We start from the raw sequence: 20,111 nt of genomic DNA on the forward strand, positions 1-20,111 counted from the left end.
TGTAGAACCAGTTTTCAGCAAACAAACCCGCCGCCAACAGCGAAGCCTCGTTTTGGCCAAAAACCCACGTATTCGCTGAGACCGAGCATCGCTTCCAGATCTTAAGATCAACTACCGGTGAGTGTCGAGTACTATTTTGTGTACGTCACCAAACCAATTAGACAAAAGCTGCTGTCAGTTCAAGTGTCACGCCCACTAAACGGCTGTGACGTATAAGCCGCGTTTAGCGCTCGATTCACATTACTCATACGTACGGCGCGTGTTGGCAATTAGCTTAGAAAAATATTAACAAATCGCTTATGTGGCATAAAATTAGCATAACTAGAAGTTTTCCCACGATTTAAATAGCTGACTAGTTAATAAATGATTACCAGCATTTTGTTTGAGCAACAATCGTATAAAATGTAAACAAAACAATGCTTTAAACAGACTTCGAGATGCCGATGCTTAGATACCCTTGCGTACATACGGTATGCTACCTGCAATTTACTCTCATGGGCAATTGATAAGTGTCTTGCCAATTAGTATATATCGCTGTTAAGAATTCGTTGTTAAGCCTTATTTCAATTTAGGCCTGTTTTAGTTATTGGTTCGGGGACGATAATATCTATAATTGATCGACGAACTGACGACCAGCTTAAGCAGGACAGCCTTTGAAGGCAGGGAAAACGTTGCCAGCCTGAGCACAGGTATACATATTATATTCGATAGGAAATATCCGGGTGTCACACAATTCGCGTCTTAGCTGTGATACCTTCTTTTAGGGTATTGAAAGTGACGCTACAGATGACTGGCTGCCAGACAGCTTGTAGCCGCTGGCCGTAGCGTTAAACCAGTCGCTGGCATCGTGTCCGGTTGGCACAAAAGAATTTCACGCATTTTATTGGGGCGTAACTTATTATTATTGCTGCTCCGGCTGGGTCTACGGCGCCGGCGCCAACTCCCGCTGGCATCTGGACTAGCTCTGTCCGTTTCCTTGACACTTCCTGCTGTTACTTTCCATGCGATTCTCTCAGCTTTCTTTCCACAAGTCGGTGCATTTTGATTCATTTTATTTGTTCTTGAGAGTGGGGAATTTTGTTGTATTTTAGATGTTTTTTTTAATACTTATTATACCTTATCCTCTGATTTTAAATAGATACAATTTTACTTTGCAAAACAGATAGTGTTTTTTTTTTTAGAACGCAATATTTGTAAACTCGTAAACATATGAATTTATTTTCTTAATTTACTCATTCCAATTCAAATACAAAAATATTTAACAAGTCATTGTCTTTGCCATAAAAATACCATAAAATCTGTTAGCCAGATTATTATGCAAAACTTAACAAGGGCCCACGCGACTTCGATGCTTTAGGTTCTGGCAGCTCCTTGCAACCTTTAGTAAAAAAAAAAAAAAAATGTCCAGCCCACATATAATTTACATATAGAACATCGAGCAAATTGGCATTTTATTGAATTTGTATTAATTTTATAGTTTTTTTCCAACTTCTTCTTCCTTCTTTTTGTTCACATAGCTGACGCACTGGGTGCTCTCTGAGACCGGCTTGAAGCGCTGTTGCTGTTGCTGTTGTTGTTGTTGTTTTTGTTGCCGCAGTTTCAGACTTCTTGACGTTGTTAAGCTTTCGCATCTGGGTTTGGTTGCCTATAAAATAACAAGAGACAAACGTGCGTTTTATTATTTCAACATCGCACTTGGCGCGCAACGGTCGCATATGCTACAGCGCTTTACTCTATCATAAGCTAGAAAATTTAGAAACCACACACACGCACACATATACATCTATCTATTTGCTTGACAGAGATCTTGACCATTATCAGCATGTGCAACAATAGGACTCTGCTGCTACTTAGCATTGTACTGACCGCTCTGTGTCTGCTGCAGTGTGGCGAGGCGCTTCCTTCCATAGGACACTATGGCAAGAGATTTGGTATGTGATCAAAGCCACAGGGAGAAATTCCTTATATTATATTATATTTTATTTTTATTTTACAGATCCCATGGGCGGCATTGATTTCATTCAGATTTGCCTTAACAACTGCGCTCAGTGCAAGAAAATGTTTGGGGACTACTTCCAGGGCCAGACCTGTGCCGAGTCCTGTCTCAAGTTCAAAGGCAAAGCCATACCGGATTGCGAAGATATTGGCTCTATAGCGCCGTTTCTGAACGCGCTCGAATAGAGGTTTCAAAGATTTATCCGACTCTTATAAACTGTATGTGTATGTGTGTGAGGAGTGTGTGGATTTTTATCGCCTGTGACTCAGACGCGTATTTGGGTCAATGCGATGCGATGTTCAACACGATCTTGGCTGCTGCCGAACACGACCACAACCACGATGACGACAACACTGAAACTGGCGCTTGCTATATACGATTTAATGGCTTTAACTACAATATTTTACTAGAGTTTCCGGCAAAACCTCAGCTCAGCACGTAACCAAAGAAGTTCCTATAGTACTTACTTACCAACTAACATATGGTGTTAACCAGCATTCAATAATAACAAGAATTTAAAGAAACATTAACTTTGTTTTTATTTTTTATTTAAATGATAGTTATTGCATATACAAAACTTACAACGGAATATTCGTATGTTTAAACATTATTAAAGGTCTTGTATGTTGTTAAACGACCTTCTTGTAACTTACCCTGTATTTTTGCTATTTTAAAATAATACATATATACAAAAAATGTATGGAAAATGCATGGAAATGTTGAAAATCACTATAGAAAATGGCAGTGTGAAACTAAAACTGACTGTCTTTAGAATGCATTAGTGCGAAGGATGCGTTGCAGCAAGAGAGAAGACTAGTAAAAGAGACTAAGCGGTAGTGGAAGATACTAAGAATGTAGAACTGAAAAACAAATGCCAAAGACTTGTGGTTTTTGGCTTCTTGCCAAAGGTGTACAGCTATGTCCAATATGGTATGTATGCAGAAAAATAATTAATAAAATGATGTTTACTTTCTAAAGTTGAGCAGCGTGTCGGGTATTTCATTGATATAGTTCTGGAAATTAAATACAAAATTTAATATATATATTTTGCATAATAAATCCAATCGACTTACATAGACAGACGAGTCCAGACCGTGACTGCCGAAGTCAGCCCACTTGCTTAGATCCATAGAGGGTATAATGCCGCTCTTACATGGCACGCGTGGATTGCTATGGAGAGCGTAAACTTAGAGCGCATCTTAATTGACAGCTATAAACTTACATTTCATGATCTGGCAGAACCATGGGATAGATTTGCACGGTGTCAATCAAATCGGTATTGTCGCAAATCAAACGCGACAGCTTCGCCTTGCGTATTTCCTGCAGCTGCTCGGGTGTAAAGGAGGAAGGCTGATTGGGCAGTTCATACCAGAAGCGATCGCCGCGACGCAAGTAGCTCATCTGTGTGGCAATTATACACGCAAACGTTGGTCCCAGCATGGAGCCAGGCAGAGATTTCTCCGATACGCCACCAGACCATAAATCAATATCGGCAGGATGTCTAACAAAGAGTGAAAGGAGCAAATGTTTATAAGCTTAGTTCAACAGACTAATTTACACTCACTCGAATATGCTGCCATAGCGTAGTACTGTCTCGTTTGGCATGGAGCCGTACATCTCGTCCCACGTATTGGATGTGGGCAGACCGCAGAACTTGCGGAACTCCATGTAGCCGGGTATGCCAAATTCGCGTCCACGCTGCATGTTGAATGAGACCAAATCCATGCCAAAGCGTGCGCCCTCTTTTTTAAAGAGATGATTAGTGACCTCTTGGGTGATGGAGTCATCCATGGCTTGTGCCACTTGATTCATTAGACCCATAAAGTATTCATCCAGCACGCCAGCCCTATACAAATCATAGGGACGTCGAATAAGGTCCGACAAACGCTTGGAGGCTATGAATTTGTGTGCCTTCGACCAGCGCTCCACGGCGGTGGGCAGCAAAGAGTGGCCAAAGCGGAATGCAGCGCCAGCAAATGAGTCAATGATGCCAGGATTGACGTTCGGATCATATCCATCCCAGTAGCCATCCTTCTGCAACACCAGGCCAAACTTCTCCATCACTTCCTTGCCTAGCAAAATGGGTAGAAACTCGTTGTAGGTGACATGCTGCACTATGGCAATGTTGATGCGTCGCGCCTCCTGGAATAGAGTCTCGTCATCCCAGTGATGGTTGATTTGAGCCAGACCCGTGGCCAGACGATTGTGCTCCCTAGCCATAAGCGTGTGCATGCAGGTCAGCACCAACTGCTCGTTAACACGGATCTCACCGCCTTCGAAGCAATACATGCTTTTGTTAGGGCGCGTGCAGCCCTCATCGGGTATGTCCAGTTTCAGAGGCAGCAAATCCTTCAAGCCATACTCCTGGAATACGGGATTCATGCGCATCAGGCCGCCGTAGCCAGTGCGCAGCTTGCGCGCAAATGATTCCTTAACGCCATAAACAGTGTTGGCATCAATGACGCCAGTCAAGGTGTTAAACTGCTGGCGAGAACCTGAATTGGAATGAAATGGGCTAGTGATATCATCGATAATCAGTGTTAAGTTAAGGCGCTACTCACCCAAGCGACAGCCGGGTCTTGGTGATGGGAAGCCGCGCACGAAATCAATACACTTGACATTAAAGAGCCGATAAAAGTAGTCGTCATCGGGAATGCGTATCTCATTGCAATAGGGATGCTTCCGGTGCAGCGGTCGCTTGCAGCACTCCTCGGGATCGTTGCGATTAATGGGATCTACAATCAGATGGAATGGCTCTTTTCAACTATTCCGTTCACACAGTTGCTTGACCTACCCAAAGGCGTGCCAGTCAGCGTAAAGTCGTGATCCATGAACTGGCCCCAGGCAATGACCATAACGGTGCCCGCGTGATCATGATACCCATCATCTGGATGCATTGTGCGCGAGACCACACGCGAGTAGGGCAAGTCGCGGCCGGTAACCGAAATGCGCGGTGCATTGATGCCATCCGCATAGAGTGGACCAATCAGGCGCTGAAAAGGCGCATTGGTAGCGCCCCAGGTGGGATGCTCAATATTGTTGCAAAGCCCATCGAAGCGGCGATATTTGCCCGGTCGGCACTCGACGCCAGCAAAGAACGGTGGGCAGACCTCGCGAATCAGCGTCTTGGAAGTGTCTATGTTGGGCAGACCTTTCTCGATTTCCTCATAGGATAGGCCATAGCTGGAAGAAACGATTGTAGATTAGTTGCCTGCCAAGTATAGCTAAGTGTTGACAAATTATATCTAACTACTTATATCTGAATTGCCTGCCAACAACTGCGGATATCGCCCAACATGGCATTTTCCTGTCGTGTCAACTGTTTGGTTCTCCTTTGAGTGGATATTTTTCAATCTTGTCAAAGATTGCAAAATTATCGAATTAGCCCAGTTCGGCACGCAATTAACGCACTTTTGGCCCGGCTTACGGTGACAGACATTGATGCTGATATTTGAGATTTGACGTTGACATCAATGGCAAAATATTCGCTTTCAATTTAACTCACTTGCCGTTTTATTGAAGCCGACTGTGGCCCGTGAATTAAGCGCTGGTAATCTTTTATCTATTGCTGCCAAAAGTGCCGAAAAACTAAATGGAAAAACTCTGCTGTTGCAGCATAATAAATTTGCGTCGGACACTTCCTCAAGTGCATGGGAAAGTGAGAAAAACTGCAGTAACCTGAGCAATGGAAAGGCAGCTGAGGCTAGGGCGAACCCATTGTTGTTGGCTCTGAAGATAGTGCAAACAGATATGAAGTGAGAAAAAAACTTAACAGTCAATTGGCCTGGCAGTTAAATGGACCGAAGGTCCATAAATTAAACTAGCTGAGGAAATGGCCAAGAAAAAAGGTGCTGTTAAAAGAAAACTTTCAAGCAGAGTATTAAAAGCCTTTCGAAAAGCATTGTAAATTAACTGATCCCTGACTAAATTGAAAAGAAATTTACTGACTTTAGACAATCAACTTCTCGATATTGTATACATTATATAAGTTTCCTGAAATTCAATTAAACAAGAACCCCTATGCATGTACTTTTGTATATCCAATAACAAATTTTGAAAGCAACCCACAATTCCTTAAGCTATGAAAATAGTTTTAATTCATGCTGTTCGCAGCTGGAATCAACACACCTTTCAGATAATGGACAAAAATATTGTTTTTCCCAACTTAAAAAAAGACTATTTTATTTTCAATTAACTGATCCACTTTGCAGCAAGCACAATCTGAGTTAACATAGCTGTCTGTAAAAATCCGAATCTTTATTAAAAAAAAATGTATAAATTAAATCTGATTTCATTCTAATCCTGCACCTTGCATAATCGACCACTAAAAAACTGCTCTAAACTGCCATAAAAATAGTTATAACATTTTTATCATATTTAACTGATATTAATTGAGCCGCCGACCAGAGGCCATAATCATAGGATTATACAACAGCAGCTGCAATGCTGATGATCCTCCTCGTACTCATGTTAGATGAGCTAAGCGCGGAGGGTGTCCACAGAAGAAAGTCGCATTGAAGCACAGGTTGCAACTGCGAATGGAACTGTGGAACGGCGGCTGTGACCAACTGACTTGGCAACCCGCTTACCCACAAACGCCAGTTGGCCAACCATAAAACTGGTAATGCTATGTTGCATCCTCAGCTGGCTCAGCTGCTTCTTGTTTTCTGGTCGGGGGCAGCTCACTCTCACTGAGGCTGCCATCCCGAAGAGACGATGCATTGCATAATATTGCTTTTGTTTACATTTTGCGCAGCGAGCACAACAAATAGCTGGCAAAATTTTTGGAAGCGAATAGAAATAAAAAATGGAGTTGAGCCAGTTTGAAGAAGTTTGCAGATGGCGCATCGACAGAGTCAGGCTAGCACATGACTGCAGGTGGCCAAGTGGCCATCAGTCAAAGCCACCGACAGCGGCGACGACAGTAAATTTGGCATTGCAATTAGCATTTGCATGTGCCAAACTTTCAAATTCATCCAATCCGCAGAACCTTGAAGCCAGGCTCAGCACCAGTTCGCTTTAGTTCAATTCCAGCCTCAAACTCATACATATTTATGACTGCAGGCGGTCTGGACGGGCTGCAGCAACAGTAACAGCGTCAGCATCAGCACGAGCACGAGCACGATTTAAGTGCCATGTCATGCGTTATTTGGCAATCATTTATTGGGGCTGTGGGCGTGCCAGGCGCAACTTTCAAAATGCGTTCAACATTTATTACCGTAACATTTACTTACGTGCGCGCCAACTGTATGGATATATCGAGCAGCAGCTCGCCCACAGTAGCCAGCTCCTCGGGCTTCCAATCGGACTTGGGCTCGGCCACATCTGCAAAGTGCATGAGATATATAGATGTAATATGAATAGTGTGCTTATCTGTGCATTGTTTAAACGTATCCACACTTACGTATACGCTTGCGTGCATCCGAATAGGCCGCATTGATGGCATCGTAGGTAATGCAAGTGCCCGCACCGCTGCTGTAGGGGTTTCTGCAAGGGAAGGGCAAACAAGAAGATTATTGAATGCTATTGACAATGGCAAGCAATTTGTCGCTATCACATGCTCACCACGCACACCAGTCACACGCCCACCCACACATACACGCCCATACCGTCTGTGCAATGTCTGATAATCAAATTATTGACGGGCCAGCGAGTAAGGCAGCAGGCAGCAGCAGAAGGCAGCTGGCTACAGGAAACGGAAATGTTGGCCACAGTTGAATACGTGACTTAGTCGAGGCAACATGCAGCAAGCACGCAGCCAGCTGAGGCGCATATTGTGGGCTCATCGTGCAACTGATTTGAATGCAACAATGCAGCAGCTGTTGCACAAGCACTGCCCAGCATCTGCATGGAGTCAAAAGCTGCTTAAGTTAACCAAATTGTTGCTATTGTGTGTTTTAGGCATATTCTTATTGAACTACTATCAAACGGAGTTGCAGGGGCAGGTGAGCTAAACAATTGATTCCATATCCACAGCGTTTTTGTGTATCTCTTGACATACTTCTAGCGCTGTGCCTTGGAGCTGCCACGCCCTTTGCGTTATGCGCTGCGACCGCCAGAACGGTGTGATTTCTGTGCCAACATCAATAGCGTGCCACGCCTCAGCAACCTTAGTCCCGCCACATTTGAGGCAAAGTATGCATATAGTGGTGCACCCGTCATTGTCAGCGATGCCATGCAGAACTGGACAGCCACAACGGTGGGTTAGCCAGCCAATTAAATCATGAGTTACTTGGTTAACGAATACTGTGCTTAGCTCTTCAATTACTGGTACTTTCGGGATGTCTATCGCAAGGCTAAGCGCAAGCAGCGCATACGTGACTGCCAGTTTCTGCCCTATAAAACGGGCTTTCAGGATATCTACGAGGCTCTGGACATGCCCCGGTCGCGCGTCGAGTTGGAAGCGAATGAGGCGCCTTGGTACTTTGGTTGGAGCAATTGTCATGCCGAGACTGCCGAAGAGTTTCGCAGGCATTATGGCAGGCCCTACTTTCTGCCTGAGCGCTCGGAGAACAATGCAGTTGATTGGTTTTTCATAGGCACTGCCGGACTGGGCGCCCAAATGCATGTGAGTACAAGGGCTTCAGCCTAAAAGGGGTAGTCATGAGCTCCTTCAAATCCTCTTAGATTGATAACGTGCGTTTGCCGTCGTGGCAGGCGCAGTTGGCGGGCAGCAAGCGCTGGCTGCTGGTGCCACCGCCCGAATGCTATTTTCAGTGCAAACGCTTCGAAGTGGTTGTGCAACAGGGAGACATAAGTAAGTCGAGAGCTAAATGAGCTCTTAACAAGTCTTTAAGTACAATTTTTTCCTATTTCATAGTCGTTCTGGATACGAACAGATGGTATCATCAAACATTTGTGCAACCCGGCACCATTAGCCTAACCATTGGTGCCGAATATGACTAACTCAATTCCATTATAAACTGGGTTTTTCCCCAGCAGGAAACAAAATGCAACAGTTGCAGTTGCACATGCACACACAAGCACATACACAGCATCTCGGGCCAAATAAATAAGCTAAACTCTAACTGTAACTGTAACTGTAACAGTAACAACTTAACTTAACTTTTAACATTGCATTTGCGTTTGTAGCCGGTTTGTTAATTAAATGCCAAAACACGCAAATTTCTCGTCTTGCGAACTGCTCGAAAAGCCCCCTAAATAGGGGGCAAAGCGACTTCCTCAAATGGAGCGACATGTAAAACGCGTGTCAGGTGACAACGATACATGTTAACAATGCGTAAGTATTAAATAATTACAGCAACAGCAACAACAACAGCAACAACAAATGCAACACACACCATAGCACCCAAGACATTGCCCAGACACGCAATGCAAAATCCATTTAAGCAATGGACGACATTCTTCGCGAACTTGCATCCATATTTTGTGTGCAACATGCTGCATACGCAGTTAAAGGGGTCTAATGATATTGAGATAAGGTATGTAACATACCAGGCTAAATATTTTACTTTTACCGTAGTTTACCTTTTAGTTAATTACATCCTCAATAGGGCGTGTACTCAAGGAAGTGCTAAGATTGCAGGCATTTAAGTTTTTTAAGTTAATTAAAGTTAAATTTACAAATGATATATATTTAAATGATGCTTAAGTTTCTTAAAGTTAAAAAAATAATGAAATATATGATAATAATTATGTTATCAGCGCTCGCATAGGCATTCTTATATTGCTAAAAGTGCGATTTCTAGTCCAGTTAGGGTGCACAACAAAGGCTGCTTAGATTTGGAATTTGTTTTTGTGTAAAATTTGTCAAATGCAAAATAGTTGCTGGCACTTAACTGGTCTGCCAGTTAATTTTAAAATTTATTGCTGATGGAAAGTTCAATGTGCGCATTGGACTGGCTGGCGAGCAGTCAGAGATAGAGTTTTGGGCCAACTAGAAAGTTGCTTGCATGCGGCACGCACTGGAATTGACTTGGTGCGACTGGGACTTGCTATCCTGATTGGGTTGCTGTGGCACAATGAATGTGCATCTTGTTGCACGTTTGCAGGTGCGCGAAAAACTGCTGTGAATGCTTCCTGCTGAAAGTGAAACTGTATCTGGTTGCCTGGGCCGGCATGGCGTATGCGTAATATTGCGAATTGTGAGTAATTGCAAAAGCATGTCGTAAATCCACAGACACAACATCCCAACATCAGTTATCTATATACTCGTGAATTTTTGGGGCCTTGTGGCATAACCAAGACGATCGCCGAGGCTACCACACTTACGCTGACGTGCGTCCAGCAGAGAAAATAGTTTAGTAAACATATATCAGAGCTGCAGCATCAGTTGAAGCAGCCGCAGCCGCAGCAGCAATGAAAGTGTCCCGGGTCGGGAAACCTGTATTTATCATTTAAGTAGGTTGTTGTGACTGCAATTGTGGACTGCATTTTTTTACCGGCCGCAACAAAGTTCAATAGCCAGGGCAAAGCCACATAGTTGCCGAGTCACGTTTTACGCCAGGTAACCCCAAATTAGCTCAACTCTCTGGTGACCCCTATATTAAATTTGTTATGGCCCGATCGTGCGACATTTAAAATTGTAACCATCTGCGGCAGTGCAGCAGCTTTGTGCCGCATGGTCGAAGTTCAGAAATTGTCTTTTGCCACTTTTTTCAAAGTCACATTTCGAAACCGCTTCAAAACTTTAGTTCGCAATCAATGGAAGAGGCATCCATGCAGCGGCAGCAGCAGCGGCAGCTGTATGCCGCACTGCACCACAGGTGCCTTTGGCGTCTCAAAGTGTTGCAATGCCATTTATTTGTATAGCTGCTGTTTCTGTTTTTTTTTTTCGTATTTGTTATTGGTTTGCTGCTGCCGCAGCTGCCTCTTTGTTGTGTGGTTTTTACCAATAAATCTGTTGCGGCCTGTCAAGTGCCGTCAAGCCGACGCGTTCGCATCACATGACTCGGTCTTCGCGTTGTGCCAAAGACAGAGTATCCGAAGTCGAGGTCAATAGCTGAGCTGTACATCAGAAGTTAACATTTAATTCTCACAATACAACATTTCATTCAGAGTTTATTCATATTTTAACAAAAGAGCATATGTGTTTTAATTAGGTCAAATAGGTACATATTATATAAAAATATAATGTGCTCTAAATGTGCAGACGACTATATAAGCCACAGTAAACTTCCATTAGGCAAATCAAGCACTGCAAACTCTGTCCACAACATGAGATCTCTCACAATTATTTTCCTGCTCGCAGTTTGTTTCTGTGCAGTGTGTGGAATAAATAGTCAACGTGTGCCCAGATGCCCTGCGTGCACCAGGGAATTTAATCCTGTTTGTGCCACCTGGAGACGCGGCAGGTTAACCAGCATCTGTACTTTTAGCAATGAGTGCATGATGAGATATCAGATATGTAGCCGTAATCAAGGTACGCAAATAGATTTGTTCTTTACAGGCTTATGGTAACCTATTTTGCTATTTTTATTTTGAATCAGCTTGGAAACTCGCATATATGGGAAAATGCAGGAGGCAAACAAATGATTGCAGTATTCTTTTGACCTCAAACTCCGGCTGATCACTAAGCAGCTATTCAACAATTTATAGAGTTCATATATATTTTAATTTATATAACAAAAGCCAATAGGGCACAAGTGGCATATATTTTTATTGTTTGCATTGTACATTGTGTTTTTAATTGGGTTGAGTAAATACATATTGATTACATATAATGTGTTCTATATGAGGTGAGGACTATATAAGCCACAGTCAAGCTCCAAAAAGCTTCAGAAGTACACTGTCCTCAACATGAGATCTATCACAATTCTTTTTCTGCTCGCAGTTAGTTTCTGTGCAATGTGGGGTGTAAATAGTCAACGGGTGCCCAGATGCCCAACTGTGTGCACCGCGGAATTTAATCCTGTATGTGGCACCTGGAGACGCGGCAGGTTAACCAGCACCTGTACATTTAGCAATGCTTGCAGGATGAGAGTTCAAATATGCACCACTAATCAAGGTATGAACATAGACTTGTTATTATATGGCATCTACTAACTGTTTTCATTCTCAATCAGCTTGGAAACTCACTAATAATGGCAAATGCAGAAGGAATTCAAGTGATTGCAGATCGATTTTGAGCTCAAACTCTGGCTGATCATTAAGCACCTATTTAACAATTTATCGAGGAAATATATTTTTAAACTTATAAAACAAAAGCCATTATGGCACAAGTGGCATGCAATTCAATGCGTTGCATTCAATATTGTGTTTTTAATTGGGTCAAATAAATACATATTGACTATATAAAATGTGTTCTTTGTGAGCAGTGGACTATATAAGCCACAGTCAGCTCCCAAAAAGCTTCAGACGTACACTGTCCTCAACATGAGATCTGTCACAATTCTTTTCCTGCTCGCAGTTAATTTCTGTGCAATGTGGGCTGTAAATGGTCATCGGGTGCCCAGATGCCCAACTGAGTGCACTAGGCAACTTAGCCCTGTTTGTGCCACCTGGAAACGTGGCAAGTGCACCAGCACCTGTACTTTTAGCAATGAGTGCGTGATGAGACATCATATATGCCATAAATCTCAAGGTATGCATAAAGAATTGTTATTAACTGGCATATATTAACTGCTTACATTCTCAATCAGCTTGGATAATGACCAAATCTGGCGGTTGCAAAAAAGAATCAAAGGATTGCAGAGCGATTTTGACCTCAAGCTCCGGCTGATAACTAAGCACCTATTCAACAATCTATAATATTTCAACTAATCGACAACTAATATGCTAATATATTTATTTTGATAATATGTGCATACACAATTTATTTATCAACTTGTGCTAATGCAGTTGTCCGTTTTGAAGAGCTCTGAACTGCTCCTGTCTCACAGCAGATCCAATCACTCAGCATGCCTTTAACAACTGACACTAAGCTACACTGTGGCTACCCGCTGAGTTGTGTGTCCCATTCATATGCGAATATGTCAGGCCTAGACGCAAGTTGAAGACTCGCTCCCAGGCGTGCAGCTTTTGCCCCCGTTGCCCATTTGGCAAGACAAACCGTTTCAACACGCCGCCAAGTTGTTGTCGCTGCGGCTGCCGCTGCCGCTGCCGCTGTTAATGATTAGCTCAAAGCCGGCTGTCGTTTTTGTTGTCGTTGTCGTAGGTGTAGAGTATCGACAGGCAGTGCATGTTGCCACTGCTTTAACAGCACCCAAGATTTATGACTGTCAGCTTAGCATTTTGCCGTTTTGGTGTCACCGTTCAAATATTTGCGCACAAACGCAACCCAGAATACCACTGTCGCATTTTCTATTTGTACTTACAGCGTGCCGCGAAACAAATTCACATTGTAGTCATAGACGGAGGAACGACCCGGTCCGGCCAACAGCAGGGCACAGTCCGAGCCATGAGGCGACTGCAGTTGCGCCCCAAACTGATGATATTGCGCCTGAGCGGCACTCAGCAGACACAGCGCAAGTATTCTGTGAATATCGACAAAAAGAAAATATAGTTATTAGTAATACGTATTAATTTTATTATTATCATTGTTAATATAATATTAAATAGCTTTCCGGTTAGAAGGTAAGTTAAAAAATATTGACCTGGGCTTAACACATGAATATTATTAGCAAAATAGCTTTATGCCCGTCGCATGGTCTATCAATCATCGGTTGCAACAACAACAAAGCTAGCCATAGGGGCAACAACAGCTGTCGAATTGCTGCCAATGTAGCCAATTTGAATTGCATTGTTTTTGGCTGTCCATTGTTTTTGGGCCACATTTCGCGGCGTCTGGCTGCTTGACAGCTGGCAACCTTGCTTTTATTGAGTCAAATTTATGACTTGAGGCACGTGTTGATGTTAATGGCTTGTTAGCCTTTGTCACCTGCACAGAGCCAGACATTAAAACATATTTTCGGTCAATTGTTAATGACTATTTTTATAAGTATCGATTGTTAATGCTGACAACAACAGCAGTACAGCAGCAGCAACAGTGAAAGTGCCCAGTGTTGCCCTGCCATCTGTTCGTTTTCATTTATGATCTATTGCTTTGCGCTTTTGATGAAAAGAGCTGCTTAGGGCATATCGCGCTGTTCCGCTCTTGTGTAAGCCAAATAAAACGCACTTAAATCCTTTCACTTTTCACTTCGCATACAATTTGTTGCTTTGTACTAAGGCTTTCTTTTCAGCTGGCCACATAAAACGCGGTGCGGCAAATATACTGCAATTGTATCCCATTTCAGCGCAGCCCATAGATGCCCCCGCGTAATTTGATATGCCCAACCAGCCTACTCTAAAGGCAATTATTAAATTATTTTATAAATAAGCTTGCATTTTTTGCAATTTAACAAGTGTTCTCATTTATATATTTTACCTCTAATTTGAGCAATTTACAGATATTGCAAGCTCTTCATACCTTGAGGTACTAACAATATTTTATTTGTAATTACGCGGCAATTGTGTGTTGCATAAAAAGACATTTGAAAAGCCACACAAATCAAAATGGTTCAAGGCAATATTTCGAAAATATGAGCCAGTAAATGAGAAAAAATGCGTGCAATGTTGGTAATTAAACGGTCTGTAAGTTGTATTTGTGGTATTTGGCCCTGTTTGGTCAAGTAACAGCAGAGATAACACCGACGGCTGCGGACATCATCCAACAGCAGAAAATAACAATCATAATTACAGCCTAAGAGCAAATAGTTTTTTTTGCGCGCTCTTTGTAAGCTGCTGTCCACTCTCCTTCTGAATTGCTTTGCTTGCATTGCTGCCCTTCGCTCTAACCGGCGAGCGTCTTATTGGAGTTTCGTTTCGATTCGCTTTACATATTGTTATAACCAGTCAGTCTTTCGTTTTGATCGCAACCTAGGCACAACTAATTCGAGTTGGCTGCCAAGCAACAATTTAAAACTTATAAATTCTAATAAGTGCCCTGCGCGGCAAATAAATCCATTTGAAAACTAATCTAAGTGTTTGAATTTCGCTGCACAAGCAGTTAGAATTAATTGGTTGCAAAAAAGCTTGCAACTACACATTTTGGTGACCCCGACGTGATTTTTCTTTCTTTCATTTTTTCTATTTTTTCTTGTACTTCGTTCTTGTCGTGTCAACGGACAGTTATCAGTTCGGGCAAAGCTGTGTGGTGAGCCGTTTGCTTGCGCATCTGCATACAGTTGGTTGTTATACATAAACGCCGTAGCAAATCCCCGCTAATCGTTGCGCGCTATAACCCGCTATACGCTATCTCGCTCGAACGAACACTTGCGCGATCAGACTTGTATTGTAGTTCGGCTGTGTGAACCTTGTTGTGCGCTACATTCATAATGTTTGATGAAGGTGCAAGTGCAAATGGAAATGATGAGGCGACATCAGCTAGTCAAGTGGCGGTTGGAACCCAGGCTGCTGTTTTTAAAATAAAGATCAAGAATTTAACTGATCGACTCAATAGATTGTCCTCGGAACTTGATCCCGCTCGACTTCGCGATGTTGATGACTACGAGCTGCAAGATTACATAAGCATGGCATCTGACTTGCAGGCGAAATTTGAGATAGTCTGTGATGGTTTGTTGGAGGTGGATCATGCCAGCGTTGATGAGGATCTTCAGACAAGTTTTGAGTCAACTATTAGGCAGCTACGGCTGTCCCTTCAACGCGAGCGCGGAAATCGAAGCAAGGTTCAGCAGATTCCGCATTGTTCCACCTTCAATTCAGCCGCAGCCGATGACTCGCGTTCTACCTTTGTTGTTCCAAACCACTCTCGATTGCCTCAACTTAAATTGCCGGAGTTTAGTGGAGGCTACACAGAATGGGCCGATTTCTCGAACCTGTTCACCACGGTCATTGACAAGGATCCGTATTTGACCAACATTGAAAAACTCCAGCATCTACGGTCATGCCTTAAAGGAACAGCGCTGGATACAATTCGCTCATTGGAAATTTCAAACGCAAATTATGCTGCCGCTTTAGAACTGCTTGATAAGCGTTTTAATAACAAGCGTCTTATTTTTCAGGCACACATCTCTGAAATTTTGGGTTTGAGAAAGGTGGACAAGGGCGCGACTGCACAGCTGCGCGAATTTTCAGATAAGCTCAACTCTCATCTACGTGCTTTAAAATCGATGGGCAGTGTGGAACAGATCGCCGGTTGCGTCATAGTACATACGTTGCTGCAAAAACTAGATAGCGTTACGCAGGCTAGCTGGGAGGATGATGCGCCGTTGGACGTCATACCATCATGCGAGCGGTTTACAACCTTCATAGAGAGGCGTTGCCAAAGGCTGGAAAATGCGGATCACGCTACGGCAATGTACACGCCTAGCTCCCAGGTGGGCCAGAACAACAGTAGTAGAAGAACGTTTGTAGTGACTAGGAATGGAACGAGTGCTTGTGTGTTTTGTGAAGTCGCAGGCCACTCTATTTATAAATGTTTGCAATTCGCAAATTTATCGCCCTTGCTGCGCCTTCACGAAGCCAAGCGGCTTGCGCTGTGCCTAAACTGCCTGCAAAGGGGACATCAGCTGAGAGTCTGCGGCTCCAGCGCTTGCAGAGTTTGTGGAAGCAAACATCATAGCTTGTTGCATCTTGGCAACACAAGCAGTCACATCGCTGCTTCTAGCCCAAACAATGCTCAAGATACCGAAACTTATTCGTCATCCCAAAACACCTTGGCGGCACTTTTATCTTCGCCTCTCACTACCGCCCAGCATCTCAAGCACGATGTGGTCCTGCTTGCCACTGCCGTCATCAACGTGAAAAATCGCGCTGGCTCCTTGGTGCCTTGCCGTGCGTTGCTCGACTCTGGGTCGCAGTTGCACATCATCACCTCTCGTCTTGCTCATCAGCTCCAGCTGCGCAAATTCAAGTCAACAGTAATCGTCTCTGGCATTGGTGATGCAGCATTTGCGTCCGATGGGTTTTCGGTCAACATCAATGTCAAATCTCGAGTGTCGGAGTACTCCACATGCATCCCGGCCTTGATTGCACCATCCATCACCGATAATCAGCCTGGCTTCACTCTTGACCCTGCATCATGGAACATTCCATCAAATATACAACTAGCTGATCCTGAATTCTTTAAATCTCAGCAAATCGACATGTTGATTGGAGCCAGTCTGTTCTTCGATCTGCTATGCGTCGGCCAGATTAAACTAGCTGCTGGACTGCCGATATTGCAAAAGACTCGCCTTGGTTGGGTGGCTACGGGAGGTGCCTCACATGCTGGAAAATCATCATTCATGGCCATGAGATCAATGGAGAATCCAGATCTGCTGGTTGACTCGCATCTGCAGCCTAATACACAGATTGATGAATTAATCCGTCGTTTTTGGGAATTGGAATGCTGCACCGACCCTGAGTCCTTACCAAACAAGGAGGAACGCGACTGTGAGGCACACTTTCAGGCCAATTTTAAACGTCTGTCGACTGGCGACTATTCAGTTCGTTTACCGCTACGTCTAGGCATGTATCCGCTGGGTGACTCCTATCAACAGGCGGTTCGTCGATTCCTGAACTTAGAAAGAAAACTAGACCGTAATCCACTATTGAAACCCCAGTATGCAGCATTTATCAAGGAGTATCTTGACTTGGGTCACATGTCACTTGTTACCTCAGCTGCACTGGGCCAATGCAAGTACTACCTGCCACATCACTGCGTGCTGAAGGAGGATAGCACTACAACCAAGCTAAGGGTCGTGTTTGATGGCTCAGCAGTTACTACCTCTGGACACTCGCTGAATGATGCACTGATGGCAGGTCCTACCATCCAACCGAAGCTGTTTTCGATACTGATGCGGTTTCGTACATTTGCAGTCGCCCTGACAGGCGATATATGCAAAATGTATCGATGCGTACGAGTCGAACCCGCAGACAGTTATTTTCAATGTATCTTGTGGCGTGAGTCTCAGCATCAGAAGATACAGATTTACAAATTAGACACCGTCACCTACGGCACAAAACCAGCATCGTTTCTCTCAGTGCGAGCTATGCACCAACTGGCCATGGATGAGCAGAAAACTTTCCCTATTGGCTCTGACATTGTTAAAAGAGATTTCTACGTGGATGACCTCATTTCTGGTGGTAGCTGTGTTCAAGAAGCAATTGAGATATTGAAACAAACATCTGGACTACTCGCCAAGGGGAACTTTAGGCTGCGCAAATGGTGTTCTAGCGACACATCTGTACTCCAAAACATACCGGAAGAGGATAGAGAAACGCTGCTTAAGTTTGACGATGGCAGTGACATCACGAAAACGTTAGGCCTCGTTTGGGATCCCGCTTCAGACTGTTTCCTTTTCTCCTTCTCTCCACTGAGGTTGCCCTCCAGACTGACAAAACGGTCAATACTCTCCGCAATTGCTCGCTTTTACGACCCCCTTGGTCTTGTTGGTCCCGTAATAACAAAATCGAAAATTTTTATGCAGGATCTCTGGAGAGAAAGGCTGGACTGGGATGAGAGCCTGCCCGTACACTTAAGCACAGCCTGGGTCAACTTCTGCGCTGATTTTGAGTATACTCAGCAATTCCAGTATCCCCGTCGAGCACTCTCATCAGACAGTACAGTGGAGATTCACGGATTTTGTGATGCCAGCCTAAGCGCTTATGGAGCATGCGTCTATACAGTCTCAAAGTGCAATGGCAACACCAGCGTGCGTCTCTTATGCTCCAAATCGCGTGTCGCGCCTGTGAAAACCATCACGGTACCAAAGCTGGAACTCTGCGGAGCTGCATTACTGGCTCAACTTCTCAGCGAAATATGCCAAATGAAAGTGTTCGACTGTCGGTATTACTGTTGGTCAGACTCTGCCGTGACTTTGGCTTGGATTCGCAATGATGCTTCGAAATTCAATGTTTTCGTTGCCAACCGAGTCGCAGCCATCCAAGAGCTCACCACTGGAATGGAATGGCATCATATTCCCACCGAATTAAACCCGGCGGATATAATTTCACGAGGAGCGCTGCCTAGTGAGCTCTTCCGGTCTCCATTATGGGCCCATGGTCCGAGTTTTCTCAGTAAGGGAAAGGAAGAGTGGCCTGCCTCCTGTGTACCTGTCGAATCCTTACCAGAACTTCGACACAAGGTACTCCTCGGAACTGCAGCGCAACCGGATCTCTCGATTGGTTGCAAGTTCATCAATTCGTTTTCCAAGCTGCAGCGGGTCTTTGCTTATGTTTACAAATTTGTAAATCGAATCCGAGGAGCTGAACTAACCGTTGACCACTTGCATCATGGCACACATTGGTTGCTGCGGTCAGTGCAAATGGCTACTCTCAGCGATGACTACAAGGCATTGAAGGAAGGAAGGCATGTCAAACCGTCTAGCTCAATGGCCTCTCTTGCACCATTCCTTGACGACTTCGGCCTACTTCGCATCGGTGGACGGCTGAAAAACTCGTCGTTGGACTTCTCAGCGCGACATCCGATTATATTGCCCCGTCAGCATCCTGTGACGCGAGCAATCATAGTTTACTTTCATAAACGAAACTTACACGCTGGACCTCGCGCTTTATTGTCTTCGATTCGGCTCCAGTACTGGCCCATTGGCGGTCGAAAAACAGTCTCCAGTATTGTTGCCAAATGCATAATCTGTTTTCGTGCCAAGCCACGATTGGCCGAGCATATAATGGCAGACCTACCAGCTGATCGTCTTAATACATCGTATCCCTTTATGGTCACTGGCGTTGATTACTGTGGACCATTTTACTACAAGAACGAAGTGCGCAACAGGCCACCAGTGAAATGCTATATCAGTCTGTTCATATGCTTCGCTACAAAGGCGGTGCACTTAGAGCTTGTAAAGGACTTGTCCACAACATCGTTTCTAAACGCCCTAAAACGTTTCATCCTGACTCGCTCTCGACCTTCAAGGATCTGGTCTGACAATGCGACAAACTTCGTAGGTGCCAAGAACGAACTAGCAGATCTGAACCGCCTGTTCCTGAGAGACGAGCATGTCAAGGCCGTTAACGAGTTTTGCCTAACCGAATCAATTGAATGGTTGTTCATCCCTCCTCGCTCTCCGCACTTTGGTGGACTATGGGAAGCCGCTGTGAAGACTGCTAAGCACCACTTTTATCGATCTGTTTGCTCTTCCATTTTGGATTTCGATTCGCTGCGTACGCTCGTCTGCCACATCACGGCAATTATTAATTCTCGACCATTACT

At 44.1% G+C, this 20,111-nt stretch overlaps 4 protein-coding genes and 1 long non-coding RNA gene across 6 annotated transcripts in view; 4 read left to right on the forward strand and 1 right to left on the reverse strand.

Moving 5' to 3' along the window:
- Eh (Eclosion hormone) lies at positions 1 to 3,009 on the forward strand. Of its 2 annotated transcripts, none has more exons than XM_032439131.2 (3): positions 1 to 117; positions 1,518 to 1,931; positions 1,997 to 3,009. In XM_032439131.2, the coding sequence occupies exons 2-3, from the start codon at positions 1,823 to 1,825 to the stop codon at positions 2,179 to 2,181; spliced, it is 294 nt and encodes a 97-aa protein (XP_032295022.1). In that variant the 5' UTR covers positions 1 to 117; positions 1,518 to 1,822; the 3' UTR covers positions 2,182 to 3,009. The 2 variants fall into 2 exon arrangements, with proteins under 2 accessions (XP_032295022.1, XP_002054410.1); XM_002054374.3 differs by having other exon boundaries at positions 7 to 117; positions 1,803 to 1,931.
- cysu (Curly Su) overlaps positions 2,867 to 20,111 on the reverse strand; it is a 25,479-nt gene continuing 8,234 nt past the window's right edge. Inside the window, exons 2-10 of the mRNA XM_002054372.4 lie at positions 13,273 to 13,431; positions 7,401 to 7,483; positions 7,231 to 7,321; positions 4,791 to 5,179; positions 4,558 to 4,731; positions 3,561 to 4,491; positions 3,219 to 3,497; positions 3,070 to 3,166; positions 2,867 to 3,009 (exon numbers count right to left, since the gene is read on the reverse strand). Of these exons, the coding sequence (XP_002054408.2) occupies positions 2,962 to 3,009; positions 3,070 to 3,166; positions 3,219 to 3,497; positions 3,561 to 4,491; positions 4,558 to 4,731; positions 4,791 to 5,179; positions 7,231 to 7,321; positions 7,401 to 7,483; positions 13,273 to 13,431 (2,251 nt within the window). The 3' untranslated portion in view covers positions 2,867 to 2,961. The remainder of the gene's footprint in view (positions 3,010 to 3,069; positions 3,167 to 3,218; positions 3,498 to 3,560; positions 4,492 to 4,557; positions 4,732 to 4,790; positions 5,180 to 7,230; positions 7,322 to 7,400; positions 7,484 to 13,272; positions 13,432 to 20,111) is intronic.
- On the forward strand, positions 7,704 to 9,345 carry LOC6630686 (uncharacterized). Its single transcript, XM_002054373.4, has 5 exons — positions 7,704 to 7,941; positions 8,004 to 8,195; positions 8,253 to 8,564; positions 8,624 to 8,753; positions 8,817 to 9,345. The coding sequence occupies exons 1-5, from the start codon at positions 7,738 to 7,740 to the stop codon at positions 8,900 to 8,902; spliced, it is 924 nt and encodes a 307-aa protein (XP_002054409.3). The 5' UTR covers positions 7,704 to 7,737; the 3' UTR covers positions 8,903 to 9,345.
- On the forward strand, positions 11,162 to 12,756 carry LOC138910893 (uncharacterized). Its single transcript, XR_011416068.1, has 4 exons — positions 11,162 to 11,378; positions 11,446 to 11,963; positions 12,022 to 12,539; positions 12,598 to 12,756. It is a non-coding gene; the product is annotated as an uncharacterized lncRNA (long non-coding RNA).
- Positions 14,554 to 20,111, forward strand: part of LOC138910892 (uncharacterized) — a 6,363-nt gene continuing 805 nt past the window's right edge. Inside the window, exon 1 of the mRNA XM_070206871.1 lies at positions 14,554 to 20,062. Coding sequence (XP_070062972.1) covers positions 15,274 to 20,062 — 4,789 coding nt within the window. The 5' untranslated portion in view covers positions 14,554 to 15,273. The remainder of the gene's footprint in view (positions 20,063 to 20,111) is intronic.

This window comes from Drosophila virilis, chromosome 2 (genome assembly GCF_030788295.1).
Source record: "Drosophila virilis strain 15010-1051.87 chromosome 2, Dvir_AGI_RSII-ME, whole genome shotgun sequence".
Taxonomy (NCBI): Eukaryota; Metazoa; Arthropoda; class Insecta; order Diptera; family Drosophilidae; genus Drosophila; species Drosophila virilis.